General features: G+C 43.6%; 1 protein-coding gene across 2 annotated transcripts in view; it reads right to left on the bottom strand.

Moving 5' to 3' along the window:
• CDCP1 (CUB domain containing protein 1) overlaps window positions 1-15,322 on the bottom strand; it is a 65,690-nt gene that overhangs the window by 19,387 nt on the left and 30,981 nt on the right. For both annotated transcript variants that reach the window (XM_063602769.1, XM_034956269.4), the window contains exons 3-4: window positions 9,994-10,356; window positions 8,385-8,753 (exon numbers count right to left, since the gene is read on the bottom strand). In XM_063602769.1, the coding sequence (XP_063458839.1) occupies window positions 8,385-8,753; window positions 9,994-10,356 (732 nt within the window). The remainder of the gene's footprint in view (window positions 1-8,384; window positions 8,754-9,993; window positions 10,357-15,322) is intronic.

The raw sequence follows: 15,322 nt of genomic DNA on the forward strand, positions 1-15,322 counted from the left end.
TCAAAAAAAAAAAAAAAAAAAAAATGTGGTGATGCTTGGTTTAGTTCAACAACCATTCACTGTTCATCAAATATGTACAGAGGGCCTGTTTCTACTTTCAACACTATGCTCCAGTGTTGGTACACACAATAAATAGGCTTTTCCTTAGAGAAGATTGCAATTTAAATTTGCATTAGGTAATACTGTTTTTATTATCTTCATTTTTTTTTGAGATGGGGTCTTGCTCTATTACCCAGGCTGGAGTGCAATGGTGTGATCTCAGCTCACTGCAACCTCTGCCTCCCAGGTTCAAGTGATTCCCCTGCCTCAGCCTCCTGAGTAGCTGGGATTATAGGCACTTGCCATCATGCCTGGCTAAGTTTTGTACTTTTGTAGAGACGGGGTTTCACCATGTTGGCCAGGTTGGCTTTGAACTCCTGACATCAGGTGATCCACTGCCTCGGCCTCCCAAAGTGCTGGGATAACAGGCATGAGCCACCTTGCCTGGCATATATTCATTTTATAAAATACAAATTTAAAGCTTAGAAAGGTTAAGTAATTTGCCCAAACTTACATAGCTAGCTAGTGGGTAGGACCCAACATCCAAACATACGGTCTTAACCTTTCGATATATATCTTCCCTTGGTTAAAAAGAAAATTATTTGCTGGGCATGGTGGCTCATGCCTGTAATCCCAGCACTTTGGGAGGCTGAGCTGGGCAGATCACTTGAGGTTAGGAGTTCGAGACCAACCTGGCCAGTATGGTGAAACCCTGTCTCTACTAAAAAAAAAAAAAAAAAAAAGAAAAATTATTATTGTTTTGAGACAGTTTCACTCTGTCAACTCTGTCACCCAGGCCGGAGTTTATGGCTCACTGCAGCCTCCGCCTCCTGGCCTCAAGCGATTCTCCCACCTCAGCCTCCCTAGTAGCTGGGACCACTCCCTAGTAGCACATGCCACCACACCCAGCTATTTTTTGTAGAGACAGGGTTTTGCCATGTTGCCCAGGCTGGTCTCAAACTCCTTTGGGCTCAACCAAATATGCCTGCCTCGGCCTCCCAAAGCGTTGGGATTACAGGCGTGAGCCACCATACTTGGTCTTGATTTTTTTTTTTTGACAAATAATAATAAAATACACAGATCTTAAGTGTTCAGTGTGATGAGTCTGTACAATTTTGTTATATCCATTGTATCAATCACCCAAAGAAAGATCTAGAACATTCTTATCATCCCAGAGTTTCCTTTGTGCTCTTTTCCAGTCAGTTTCCCCCAACTTCCCATCCCCTAAAAGGCAACGATTTTCTGATTTCTATCACTGCAGATTCTGGCTGCCCTGGAACTTCATAGAAATGGAGTTGTACGGTACATACTCTTTTGTCTCTGGCTTTTTTTCTCTCTGCAGAATGATATTTTTAGGGCTCATCCATGTTGCTGTGAGTATCAGTAGTTCTTTCCCTTATTATTCCTGAGTAGTACTCCATGAGCGAGCATATCACATTTGTTTATCCATTCCTCTGTTGGTGATTTAGATTGTTTTCAGTTTTTGACTTTTATGGATAAGACTGCTATGAATATCCTTGTACAAGTGTTTGAGTAGACACATAGTTTCCTTTCTCTTGAGTAAATACCTAGGTCTCATAGGTAGGCACTATGCTTTGAATATAGCTTGTCCCCACCCAAATTCATATTGAGGTGTGGTCGGTCCCCAGTGGGGCAATGTTGGGAGGTGGTGCCTTTAAGAGGTGATTAGGTTGTTAAAACAGATTAATCTCTTTCTCACAAGACTGGGTTAGTTCCATGGGAGTGGATCAGTTTTCACAAGAGTGGGCTGTTATAAAGCTAGGCTGCCTCTCATGTTTTCATCTTTTTCACACATGCCCGTTTCCCTTGCCACTCCTCTGCTATATTATGGCACAGCAAGAGGCTCTCACCAGAAGCTGAGCAGATGCTGGTGCTTCTTGGACTTTCCAGTCACCAGAATCGTGAGCCAAATAAATCTCTTTTCTTTATAAATTACCTAGTCTCAGGTATTCTGTTATGGCAACACTAAATGGACTATGAGAGTAGGTGTAAGTTTAACTTCATAAGAATCTGCTAGACAATTCTCCCAGGTGGTCACACCATTTGACACTCCCAGGAGCACTCCATAAGAGTTCTGTTGCCGTCCATTCTCACCATCATTTGATGTTCTCAGCCTTTCTTGTTTTAGCTATTCTAGTGGGTGTGAAACACTATTGTGGTTTTACAGTTTATATTTCTTTTGAAAATTATTGTATAATAATCAGGTGGACTGTGGTGAGACACCTCATGTCCCAGCTAAAACAGAAGCCCAGTTTATTGATTCTGGGGGCAAGACAGACCGCCCGTTATGAGGAGGCTCTCTGTAATATCACACTTCATTCCACTTTCTATTTTGCCTTTGCACCTCATTCATTAGTCATTTTACACATTTCTTTCCACACTTCTTTTGGTTGGATCTCAAAATAACCTGAGGAACCTGAGGGGTAGACACAGTTAATTTCCCTGCTGCCTACAGAATGTTTTCATATGTGGCTTCAGCAGGCAAAACAGGGTGGAAATGTGCAGCCCTTATCTCTCACAGATGGGTGTTTTAAATGTAAAATTACCTATTAACATTCATAAATCTATGGAAAGACAAGACAGATCTTTACTCAGTGAGGTCTGTGTGCTTTGACAAGTTGCCTTATCTCACCCTCACAACATGGGGGGAAGGAGGAATGACTATTGTTATTTTACAGCTGAGAAGGTTGCAAATTAACCTCTCAATGTTCCCTAATAAAGGGGCAGATCTGTGATCTGGACACAGTTTCCTGCCTTGAAAGAATCCCATAGTTTTTCCACAACATTGCAGATGCCTTCATATAAAAAACATTTGAGGCTGGGTGTGGTGGCTCACGCCTGTAATCCTGGCACTTTGGGAGGCTGAGGTGGGCAGATCACCTGAGGTCGATTGTTTGAGACCAGTCTGACCAACATGGAGAAACCCTGTCTCTACTGAAAATACAAAATTAGCTGGGCATGGTGGGCTTGTAATCCCAGCTACTTGAGAAGCTGAGACAGGAGAATCGCTTGAATCCAGGAGGTGGAGGTTGCGGTGAGCCAAGATCGTGCCATTGCACTCCAGCCTGGGCAACAAGAGCAAAACTCTGTCTCAAAAAACAAACAAACAAAACATTTGAGCCTGATGTTTAACCCCCACCTGCCACCAAAAGAAAACCCTTCACTATTTAATAGTTATTGACACTGTTGTAAAAGCCACACTGGGGACCTTTGAAGGGATTGGGTTACTGACTGATGTTTCATAAAGGCCCCTAATCATTTTTGTGGTATCTATAGATAGACATTTTTTTTTGGAAATGGACTCAATGGGAGTAAGTCAAAGGCCATAATACCCATCAGCTCAGCAGGACAAATTTAAGACTCATGGAGCACAAGTTACCCAACAAAAACAAAAAACAAGAAGCAAAAACAAATCCAATAATTATTTAAGGTTCCAGGTGGCTTCTGGAGGTTGTAAAAGCCAAAAAAGGAGCAATGTATCTGCTTCCACAACCAGCATTCACCCAGAGTGGTTAACAAAGCGTCCTGTGTAACACACTGGAAATGCACATCTGCTTGTCGTATGTGACTCATGATCACCCAGAAGCCCATGGGTTTTGAAGATAATAGTTTGTTTGGTATTTTCAGGAAAGCAAACAGATTTTCCAAAAGCTAGAAGAGGATGCATAAAGCAGTAGGCTAGTAGGCTAGAAGGCTCTCCCTAAAGCCTTATAGATGGGTAGATATATAGATGGGTAGAATATAATATAGATGGGTAGAATACTGTACCATTAACTCACATAATCATTATCAGCAGGGCCACTTGAACCTTTAGAAATTATACAAAGAGAGAAACAGGCTGCCTGGTGAAAGTGGTAATAACATCAGGCATGACATGGTAATCTTGTGATATCAAAAAAGAAAGGAGAGGGTGCATTGTGGAGCACTTAAAAACAAGATTTGTGTGGTAGAGGTGAACATGAACTGAGCTCTCAGACACCCCTGGTTTGCACACTGTGGGCAGCTGAAGCCATCACTGCTTACAGATGTGGTCACGGATGGCCACATCAGTTATTCCTCAGTTCCTGGGTAATTGTACATGACTCAAAACACAGGATGTTTGTGGTCAAGCCATGGAAAAATACTCCCTACAGGAGTTCTCTGGGTCTAGTTTGAACCTATCTGATGTTTCTCAGCAAAGTAGAGAGGACTGATGGTAGATATTTTTATTTTGTTTTTTGGACAATTAGGTTCAAGGTAACACCTGTCTGTTTTTTTGTAGCCTGGGCCCACTGTGCTCAGGTCCTGCTGTAGATAATGAGGGGTTTGGGCTGGCTGGTGCCTCTCACAGCTTTCTCCACCCCTGCTGAGGCTCTGGCTTTCTGTGGTTGCACTTTGGCTTGAGAAGGTCTCCAGGCTCTGCCTTTGCTCTTATTTCTGATGCCCTTCTCCTTGTCTGCCCCCCCACCAAGCAGCTGCTCTCATGGGTGCTGCACTTCACTGTATCTGCCTTGCCCCTTCAGATGGGCTGTGGGTTCTTATGGTGCAACTGGCTCTTAAGCCACTTTGGAAAAGATGCTGACTCCTGAGATTGGTGCAACACGGATTTATGGAGGGCCTGGAATGTGTCGGAAGCTGTGGTGGGAATAGAAAGAGCAATAAGACAAGATTCCTGACTGGGAGGAGTTTAGTAAGATGCAGACGTGGAGACAGATAAATCCATGTTGTGTGAAGAATGCAAACCACCCACATGTGCACTCCTGGGGTAGTGGCTTTGGTCTGGGTAGTTGTTCCCCTGCTTCTGGGGACAAAGGAAGGTCAAGTTAGGGCAAAGCCTGGGTTGGACTCAGAGAGGTGCAGCAGTGAAGGGGTCGAGGGGGAAACTAGCCCCAGGAGATTTTCCTCTAGCACTCACAGGAGAAGCAAGGGCAGAGGCTCTGACCCAAAACTCAGTCACCTTGAGGCCCCTCTCTCAGCTTCTTTCTCACCTCCAAGGCTAAGAAAGCAGGAGCAGCACATAGAGCTCTTCCAGTGATCATGAGCGGCACACACCATTGGCACAGATGGGGCCTCCTGCACAGCCTGAGAAGGGCCAGACTCTGCCCAGAGTCTCCCCTTAGTATTCCTACCAGCTGCGGTCCACTCTCCTGCCTCCAACCTCACCACATGCCATTGGAATTCTTTCCATGAGTGACTTGCTGCATCCTACCAATCATTTCTGGAGCCACAGTCTAATCTCTTTGTTTGGACAAGTGTTGTGTCTTTCTTTCCTTTCTTTCTTTTTTTTTTGAGATGGAGTCTTGCTGTGTTGCCCAGGCTGGAGTGCAGTGGCACAATATTGGCTCACCACAACCTCCACCTCCCGGGTTCAAGCGATTCTCCTGCCTCAGCCTCCTGAGTAGCTGGGACTACAGGTGCCTGCCACCACGCCCGGCTAATTTTTTGTATTTTTAGTAGAGATGGGGTTTCACCATATTGGCCAGGCTGGTCTCAAACTCCTGACCTTATAATCTGCCCACCTCGGCCTCTGAAAGTGCTGGGATTACAGTCATGAGCCACCGCGCCCGGCCCGTGTTGTGTCTTTTCTAACCCTGCATGCCTGCCTTGACCTAGAACCCTGCAGGAAACATTTAAAGAGCACTCACTACCTGCCAGGCACTGTGCTACCTCACACTGTCCTCACAACACCCCGATGAGGACAGTCTTACCACTTCCACTTTACAGATGAGCAACTGGGTCACAAAGAGGTGAAGTGACTTGCTCATGGTCAAAGTAAGTGGGGGAACCAGATTCAAATCCATGCAGGCCAACTCCAGGTCATTATCCTTAATGGGGCTATGCTGCCAGCAATACAAGCTGCCTACAAACACTTAGCAAATGAGAGAGAATAAAGAATGAGGGCTGGGAGTGGTGGCTCACACCTGTAATCCCAGCACTTTAGGTGGCCGAGGCGGGTGGATCACTTGAGGCCAGGAGTTCAAGACCAGGCTGGCCAACATAGTGAAACCCAATCTCTACTAAAAATACAAAAAATTAGTTGGGTGTGGTGGCAGGCGCCTGTAATCCCAGCTACTCAAGAAGCTGAGGCAGGAGAATCGCTTGAACCTGGGAGGTGGAGGTTACAGTGAGCTGAGAGCCGAGATCACGCCACTGCACTCCAGCCTGGGTGACAGAGCAAGACTCTGCCTAAAAAAAAAGAAAAAAAAAAAGAATGGGTCAGACAAACATGTAGGGGCACAGGACTGGCTTCCTTGGGCTAGCCCTTGAAATTTAGGGTCCACATAGAGGTTCAGAGGATCAAGATGAAGCTGCCCAGAGATCAGAGTTCTCAGGCAGTCCAGCCCAACCTAAATTTATCCCCAAAGATATTTCTGCCGCCAAGTCCACTCACTCCGCTAGAAACAGTGCAAAGTTAGAGGCCTTGACACTGCTAAACACCTCTCAACGGCAGTTATTGCCCTTTAATCTCAGCACTAAATCCATGTCCTTCTTGATGCTGTTTATAGCACGTTTAACAATTTGATTAGTTTTAGAAATCAACCCAGCTGATGTTACAGTTAGCAGAATTAATCAGAGCTTCTAAGCAGCATTCCACCATGACTGAGGTGATAAACAAATCCCCGTCTTCTAAACCCCAAGCCCACTCCATTTCTAAATCCTTTTGTGGCTGTTTTCAACATTCTGATTGTACAATTGTGACAGTGGAATCATAAAAATGTCTCAATGGATACACACACACACACTATATATATATGTGCATGTATACATATATATATGCATGTATACATATATATGCATGTATACATATATATATATATATATATTTTTTTTTTTTTTTTTGAGATGGAGTCTCACTCTGTCACCCAGGCTGGAGTGCAGTGGCCCAATCTCGGTTCACTGCAACCTCTGCCTTCTGGGTTCAAGCAATTTCCATGTCTCAGCCTCCCAAGTAGTTGGGATTACAGGTGCGCGCCATCATGCCTGGCTAATTTTTGACTTTTTTGTAGGACGGGGTTTTGCCACGTAGGCCAGGCTGGTCTCGAACTCCTGATCTCAAGTGATTTGCCTGCCTTGGTCTCCCAAAGTGCTGGGATTACAGGCATGAGCCACCGTGCCCGGCCCCTTGTATATATATCTATACACACATTATACATACATACATATGGACGTTTCCAGGGCAGCACCAGTTGGGCAATCCCTCTAGTGGATCCCACACTGCCACTTTTCAGATGCTTATCAGCCCTACAAAAAACAGCAGCATGCCATTCCACACTCCCACTTAATTTTTCTGCCTGGCTCTGCCTACTTCCTAGAAGTAAATAATAGTAAAAACAAGAATGAGAATCAGCCCTCTGAACAGCGTCCATCCTTAGCAACACACATCAGAAATGTCCTGGTTGGAGACCACTTGCCACAACTCACTCCTTCACATCATGCATGAGGCCCAGGAAGAGCCAGTCTGAGTTAATTTTGTATCTTTTATCTCAAAATCTGCACGACACCCCTCAGGGCCAAGACTGGGGTGAGGCAAGCCAGGCACCTAGGGAGCAAAGTTTAAGGAGGTGCTCACTCTCAGGGGCTGACCTTGCAGGTACATGACCCTGAGAGTGGGTACCTCCTTAAATATTGCACCCCGGGCACTTTGCCTTACCCTAGTCCTGGCCTTAACTCCGCTTTTCTATGTTCATGGCATCTCAGCAACTTTTGTGGAATGATGTCCAACCTAATTCTCATCACCCTAACTGGGCTTCAGTATGGGCCAGAGCACAGGCTCAGGGTTCTGAGCTTGCTCTGCTCTTAACAAGCTGTGTGATGTCAGGCCAGTTCCATAACCTCTCTGAACCTTCTGGTTTCTCATTAGTAAATACAGATAATTCCCACCTCCCCTACAGGGTTGCAATAAAGATTAGCTGAGATTGTGTAAGTGGCGTGCCTAACCCAAGATGACATGCAGAGTATGTGTCCATAGTAGGGGTGCTGAGCCATAAAACTGTAAGTTCCCATCATCATCGCTGATGGTGCGGGTGACATCCTCATTCACATTGCAGGGTCAAGACATAAGATCTAAAAAAATGACCTTTCAATGCCTTCGTTAAAAACAATTTAGCATCTTGAATGCAAGATTGCTTTTTATTGTGCTGAAATGGAACTACATACCGGGTGTTCACCAACAAGCCTGTCTAACTGCCTAGCAACCCACTTCCTGAAACTCTTGCTGGGTCCAGAGTCTAAGTGTTTCGGAAGCCACAGATGAGAAACAGGAAGGGAGCCTCACCCAGGCAGACTACCCAGGAAACAACGAAGGTGCTGGAGGAGGAAGAAAAAGGAAAGTGGGGCTCACTCACTGCTTTCATTTTGTGGATGTTGGACCAAAACTTGGAACTGCAGCCGGAGGATCCCTGGACTTTGGGCATCTTGGTCACAGCCTTGCAGAGAGAGGTTGAAGTTCCCCGCCATGTTCCCAGGCTGCTTGTCCTCCAGCTTGAACACCTCGGGGTTGGTGGTGGAGCCCGGGATGTAGTATTCAACCCGCTCCTCCTTCCTCTCACAGTTGGAGAGGTTGAAGTTGAGGAAGGAGACGCTGGCCCGCAGGTGTGCAGGAACGACAAACTGCCACGTCATGAGCTCATCCTCAGGGAAGCCTTCTGGGTAGTTGGCAGACATCAGGGTTGCTGAGCCTTCACCCTCAAACACAGACTCGATGATGCACAGACCTAGTGGGAGTGGAACCCAAACCAGAAAGAATAGGGAGCCATTAGACCCTGTCCTGGTTGTCTGCAGCCGAGGGGTGGGGGTGTAGGAAAAATGACTGCAGTTCTCAGATCCTGAGCAGTGGGTCTAGATACTGTATATTTGGACCCAAGGAAGAGATTGGGAATGCAGACACATCAGTGGTGTGCGAGTAAATATTAAAAACCGGTCCAGTGGTAGAGGGGAAAACCCTGACTTATAGCGTCTGCCCACTTCCATAGTGGATGTAAATAATCCCACCACGGTTGATTTCAAGCTACCAACACCAGGTGACTGAATGTGGAGTTGGGCAGTAGCACACCTTTATATTATTCCCTCCATACAGATACGACAACACAAATAACCCTGAAAGCACAGGCAACAGTGAAATAATTAGGAAGTGATGAGTTTTGAGTATTTATTACCTTTGTTTTAAAAATAATTTATTTAATTATGTTAATTTAATTCTATTTTTTTTAACGGATCTGTTTCACATCAGCTCACAAAATGCCTGAACACTTAACAGTCAGCTCTCTGCCAGGTGCAGTGGCTCATGCCTGTAATCCCAGCACTTTGGGAGGCCAAGGCAGGAGGATTACCTCAGGTCAGGAGTTCGAGACCAGCCTGGCCAACATGGTGAAACCCCGTCCCTACTAAAAATACAAAAGTTAGCTGGGTGTGGTGGCGCACGACTATAGTCCCAGCTACTTGGGAGGCTGAGGCAGAAGAATCGCTTGAACCTGGAGGTAGAGGTTGCAGTGAGCCAAGACAGTGCCACTGCACTCCAGCCTGGGCCACAGACTGAGACTCTTTCTCAAAACAAACAAAAACAAAAATAAAAACAAAAAACAGCTTTTATGAGCCAGTGTGAGTGAGCTCTGCACATCACTGATACGTTTACAGAAAATGTGAAAGAGATGGAAGACAAAGAAGTTAGAAATGAAGCAATCAAGGTGGGTCTGTAGAACCAATCCCTTGTCATTTTTTTGAAAACAAGTATCACATGCAAAAAGGACAAAGAGAATCACCCCGTTTGTTTAATAGAGAAGAGGGGGTTCACACTAGGAATGCGTGACCCATGTCACTTATAGGAGAGCTAGATCTTCCTTTATGGTTTTTATATCGAGTATTAGAGATTTGCTGACATTTGACCATTTCTGACCTAGAACAATGATGATCTTGTGTGTTTTAACCTAATCAGATAGCGGGGAGGGGCTTGCTCACGTTTTATAGATGAGCGGTTTGCAATGCTGAAGCCGGAGACATTTCTGGGGTGGAACCATGGGAGGTGTAAGGCCATTTTCACTCCTTCTTGCATCTTGATCCGGGACACAGTGCCATTGCTGCAGAAGGTTCCGATCCTGACCACGGTGGCATCAATTCGGCCGCTGATGGAGTGAGTGACTCCGTCTGGGCAGCTCTCACCCGGACCGATCTGCCTCAGGCGAGGGATGGAAAACTGCAGCTCTAAACCGATGCTCTTATGAGCTTTGACATCCCAGATGAAAGTTCTGTTGAGGGTAGGCAACAACGATGTCGAGGGCTGAAGCTGAACCTCCCCAAAAGGACATGGGCCCGACATACAGTCTGAAAAACAGTCACAGAAGCAATTTTGATCACAGATGCTCCAAGGCCCCACACCACTCCTCCTCCACCACTCAGCCCCCTGTAGTAGACTCTTTGGGGCTCCCCCAAGGTGGCCTTTACCAGGCAGGGGCACCCAGGCCCCAACTGTTGTGAGTCTTAGTGGCCATGGCTCACAGATGTACCCTCCTTCAGGGAAGTGCCTCAGCTCGGGGGAGCTGTCTTGAACCAGAAAAGCCTGAGAGGTGTCGCAGCCCCTCATGCCCATCCCAAGGGAGAGGTGCTGTCTACAGCCAATAATGGCCTTCTGCAGGAATTAAAAAGTCTGACCTCCTTGCTTCAAGTGACGTAACCTGGGTATGCCATTCATACTCCAGAGCTCCCCATGGGGTCAGGCTGAGGCTACTCTTCAGCTAAAACCGCATCTGCATTCAGCTACGTGCCCTGCTCTATCCTGCTTTCCTCACTTCTGAGAGCACTTTCTTGATCACTGACTTAAACAAAAAATCCTGTCTCAGGCTCTGCTTCCAGGTCACCAGACTTGAGACATCTCTTAACTACTGTGATTTCCAGATTAAGTTCCTGGGGTCCAGTGGGTGAAGCCAGAAGGAAGGCATTTGTAGCAGAGTCTGTGCTTTGGGATCTCCTACTTCTCCTGTACTAAGAGAGTCACGATTTCACAATTTGTAGAGCACAGTGCCAAGATCCATCCTTTAAAACTGGTTTCCCCATCAACACATTCATCAACATAGCAAATATACTCTGAACGTGCAACTCCCCTGGACAGCTGGAATCTGGCGGCGCCATTTCTCTTCTTGCACTGCCTTAATGCTGATATTTTATAACCACTGCAGTTGAATTTCTTTTTTTAAGGCTAACAGCTAATAACATCCTTTGATATATTTGTTTCCTAAGCCTTTTAAAACAAAGCAAGAAATATTATCAAAGAGAAAATAAGAGGAAAGTGAGGGGAAGAAACAGAAAGTAGGCAATGTAACATTAAGGTTTTGTTGTTTTGAGCAGGGGGCATCTGAAAGGTGTGATAGACTCTGGCCTCCATAATAATAATTTGTGAATCTTTACTGCTGTTCTATTGGGGTATTTGAAAGTATTGTCCACTCAAAATAGAATTATGGAGAATTTCAGATCAGTCTTGGATCTCTGAGGTCATCCAAGCCAGACCTCTAATTTTTGCAAAGCAGCTGTGGATCCAGGTGACTTGGGCTGGCACTTGCAGCAAGTACACGGCAATTCCAGATCCCAGGACAAAAGCTCAGGCTGTGTTTGGTCAACCCTTTCTTGCCAATGCGCTGTGCTGTCTAACCAATAACACAGGGTTAGATAACATGGTGACTAATGTGACTAAAATTAGACTTTGCGTGTTGGTAAAGGTAGTTCCTATTTTAGGAGCTCATGGAAACTTCAATGTTTATATCAAGCCACCTCTTTCTTTCAAAAGCTGACCTCAAGTGATTTTCCACGCACACCTCGTGTGCCCAGGGCAACATCAGTTGGCTCTGGCTAGGTTCTGTACTCTTGTGGAAACATTTAACTCTAGTAAGGCAGTGACTCTTAGCTCTGGTTCTACCTACAACTCACCTGCAGGCCATTTAAAAACTACACATGCCTGGACCATCCCAGGGATTCTGATTTAATTCTATAGTAAAATCTGGAGTCAAAAAGCCCCATCTCCCAGCCTCAGCTCTGTCAGCAGCCATGTGACACTGTGAGAGTCAGGTTATGAAAGGAATTTTTCATTTGATGCTAAGAGCTTTGTTTTTTAGGATGAACACACAGGTAAGAGTAGTCAAAATGATTGGCATGCCTCAGAATCTTCTCCTGTACTCTGTCTGGTGAAAACATTTTAAATAACTAAAATGATTCCTGTCCAGAGGATGGAGAAGTATTATTTCTGAAGTGATTCATAAACTCATTTTCCCCAGCAGATTTCTACTTTCATTAACTCTCTTTTTTTTTTTTTTTCTTTTTGGAGATGCAGTCTTGCTCTGTCACCCAAGCTGGAATGCAGTGGCACCATCTTGGCTCACTGCAACCTGTCTCCCAGGTTCAGGTGATCCTTCTGCCTCAGCCTCCCAAGTAGCTGGGACTATAGGTGTGTGCTGCCATGCCTGGGTAATTTTTTTTGTATTTTTAGTAGGGGTTTCACTATGTTGACCAGGCTGGTCTTGAACTCCTGACCTCAGGTGATCCATCTGCCTCAGCCTCCCAGAGTGCTGGGATTACAGGCATGAGCCACCACGCTCAGCCAACTTTCATTAGTTCTCATGGAACTATTCAAGAAGAGATGAGAATGGAGACATCAAATTTTATCTGATGCTGATTTCAGAATGATTGTTCAGAAAAGGCAATGAAGGGCAGGTGGACCACTGGACCTGATTCAGTGTCTAGATTTATTATTTTAGAAATTGATATTTTCATATCATTTTCAAAAGTTGTGAGCATGGGTTTTTACTACATAGTAAGCCATGTGGGCATCCTAGGATTGAGAGACTGAATGCATTCAAAGGCTTGACTTGTGAAATGTGTCACTTGTTACATTTTTCCTTTTTCAAAGTGGAAGTCACTTTATTGGTTTAACTGATTATAAAAGTAATGTACAGTCGTTTTAAAAACAAACAAAAAGACAAGTGGGTGTGGTGGTGTGTGCCCAGCTACCCCAGAGGCTGAGGTGGGAGGATCACCTGAGCCCAGGAGGTTTGAGGCTACAGTGAGCTGTGGTCACCACTGCACTCCAGCCTGGGTGACAGAAAGAAAAAAAAGGTGGGGGTGGGGTGGGGTGGGGCGGGGAAGTACAGAAAAGTAGAAAGAAGAAAATGTCACCTGTTCCCCTCTGCTATCCCCTATAGAGTAGTATAAAGTTAGAATTTTGGAGTTTTGGAGTTTATCCCTCCAGACTTTGGGTTCTGTATGATTGTGTGTGCATGTTTGTGTGCATGTATGTAAGTGTGCATGTGCACATGTGTGTATTTAATAGAGTAGCATCAAACTATATAAACTATTGTCCTACTATAAGCTGCATTGTTTTTAATGGAACAAAACTATTTTGGGCATCTTTCTATGTCAAATACACAAACTTACTTCATTCTCTTAGTAGCAACACACCATTCCACTGCGTTCTTAAATATATCAACGTTCTCTTTAACTCTGTAAAAGCTTCATTAAAATTTTAATTATAATTGACTTAAATTGATAAATTAATATAGGGGAGAATTTACACTTTAAAAATACTTAGTATTTCTTTTTTCTTTAAATTTTTTTAAGACAAATTCTCACTCTGTCATCCAGGCTAGAGTGCAATGGCACAATCTCGGCTCACGGCAACCTCTGCCTCCTGGGTTTGAGTGATTCTCCCACCTCAGCCTCCCGAGTAGCTGGGACTACAGGCACGTGCCACCATGCCTGGCTAATTGTTTGTAAAAATATTTATTTTTCCTATCAAGGAACATGGCATATCTTTCCATTTATTTAAGTCTTCTCTTTTGTCTTTCAACAGAATTTTATATTTTGCTTCGTATACTTTATGTACTTATTAAGATAATCTCTATATATTTAATTAGAGATTCTGAATAATGGTGACCAAGGGCATGCATAATAAGCCTCCTTATGTTATTGCCTGTTTTATTGGTAATGCTGCCATATCTGATAGTTAAATATGGTATTTGCTATCAGTTCTTGATAGATGCTCTTTATTGAATTAAGAAAATAACCTTCCATTCCTGATTTACTAAGAGTGTTTTATGAAAGACATTTAAAATCTATGTTCATACTGTTCTGTAAAAAAAAAAAAAAAAAAGGCATCTAAAGTCATCTATTGAGATGATCATATAGTTTTTTCTCTCTAACCTAATAATGCAAAGCATCACATTAACTGATTAGCCAGGTGGTTTATGTATCATCTACGGCAGATTTCACTCTGTAATAGAAGAGTTGAGGAGCCATTGTGTTCCATTAAAAAAAAAAAAGACATTTAAAATCATCTATTGAGATAATCATATGTAGTTTTTTCCTCTCTAACCTAATAATGCAAAGCATCACTGATTTGCCAGGTGGTTTATGTATATCGTCTACAGCAGATTTCACTCTGTAATAGCAGAGTTGAGGAGCTGTGACATGATACAAACCTCCTGGCTCACGGGCCTAAGACACCTACTATCGGACCTTATCTGAAAGAAGTTTGCCAACCTGTCTCTAGAATGGTTTGAATGTCATAGAAATTATCTGCTCCTTGAAGTTTTATAGAACTCACTTGTAAAATCATCTCTAACTAACCCAAACTGTTCTCCCCTGTCTCGGGCATTTTTTCCAATCCCCTCCTTGGTTATTTATTTATTCAGTTTTCCTACCTTTCCATGAGTCAATCCAGCCCATTAAATTTTCTTTGAAAATCATCCACTTCCTTTGGATTTTCACATTTATGATGAAAACGTTATACACAGTCTCTTACAATTTTAGAAATAGTCTCTGTATATATTGTTAAGTCCATTTTTATACCTTTAATGCTGTATATTTGTATTTTCTTTCTTTTTTCCATGAGACTAGTCAGGGATTTGTCTATTTAATTAGTCTGCAGAGAACTAGGTCTTGGTATTAGTCATTAAGTGTAGTTTTAAAAATTGATTTCTAATACTTCAATTTCTCCTTTTACTTTTGAATTCCTTCTTCCTAAGGTATGGCTTTGATTGGATGACAAATAGTGCTCTTATTCTTGCTAATACATCTAGTCATCCTATTTGACATGGCCCCCTTAAAATGATTGAGAAATTATAAATGCATGTTTCCCTACCTAATTATTATTATTTCCTATGTCAATCTTCTATCCCAAGTTCAAATTATGAATAATAAAACCAAATATCTATAGTTTATTTAAGTATTATGTGTCATCCATTTTTCAATCCATTATTTTATTTTATCCTCACAACTCTCTTGTTTGGTACAATAATCCTTATTT

Source organism: Pan paniscus, chromosome 2 (assembly GCF_029289425.2).
Source record: "Pan paniscus chromosome 2, NHGRI_mPanPan1-v2.0_pri, whole genome shotgun sequence".
Lineage (NCBI taxonomy): Eukaryota > Metazoa > Chordata > Mammalia > Primates > Hominidae > Pan > Pan paniscus.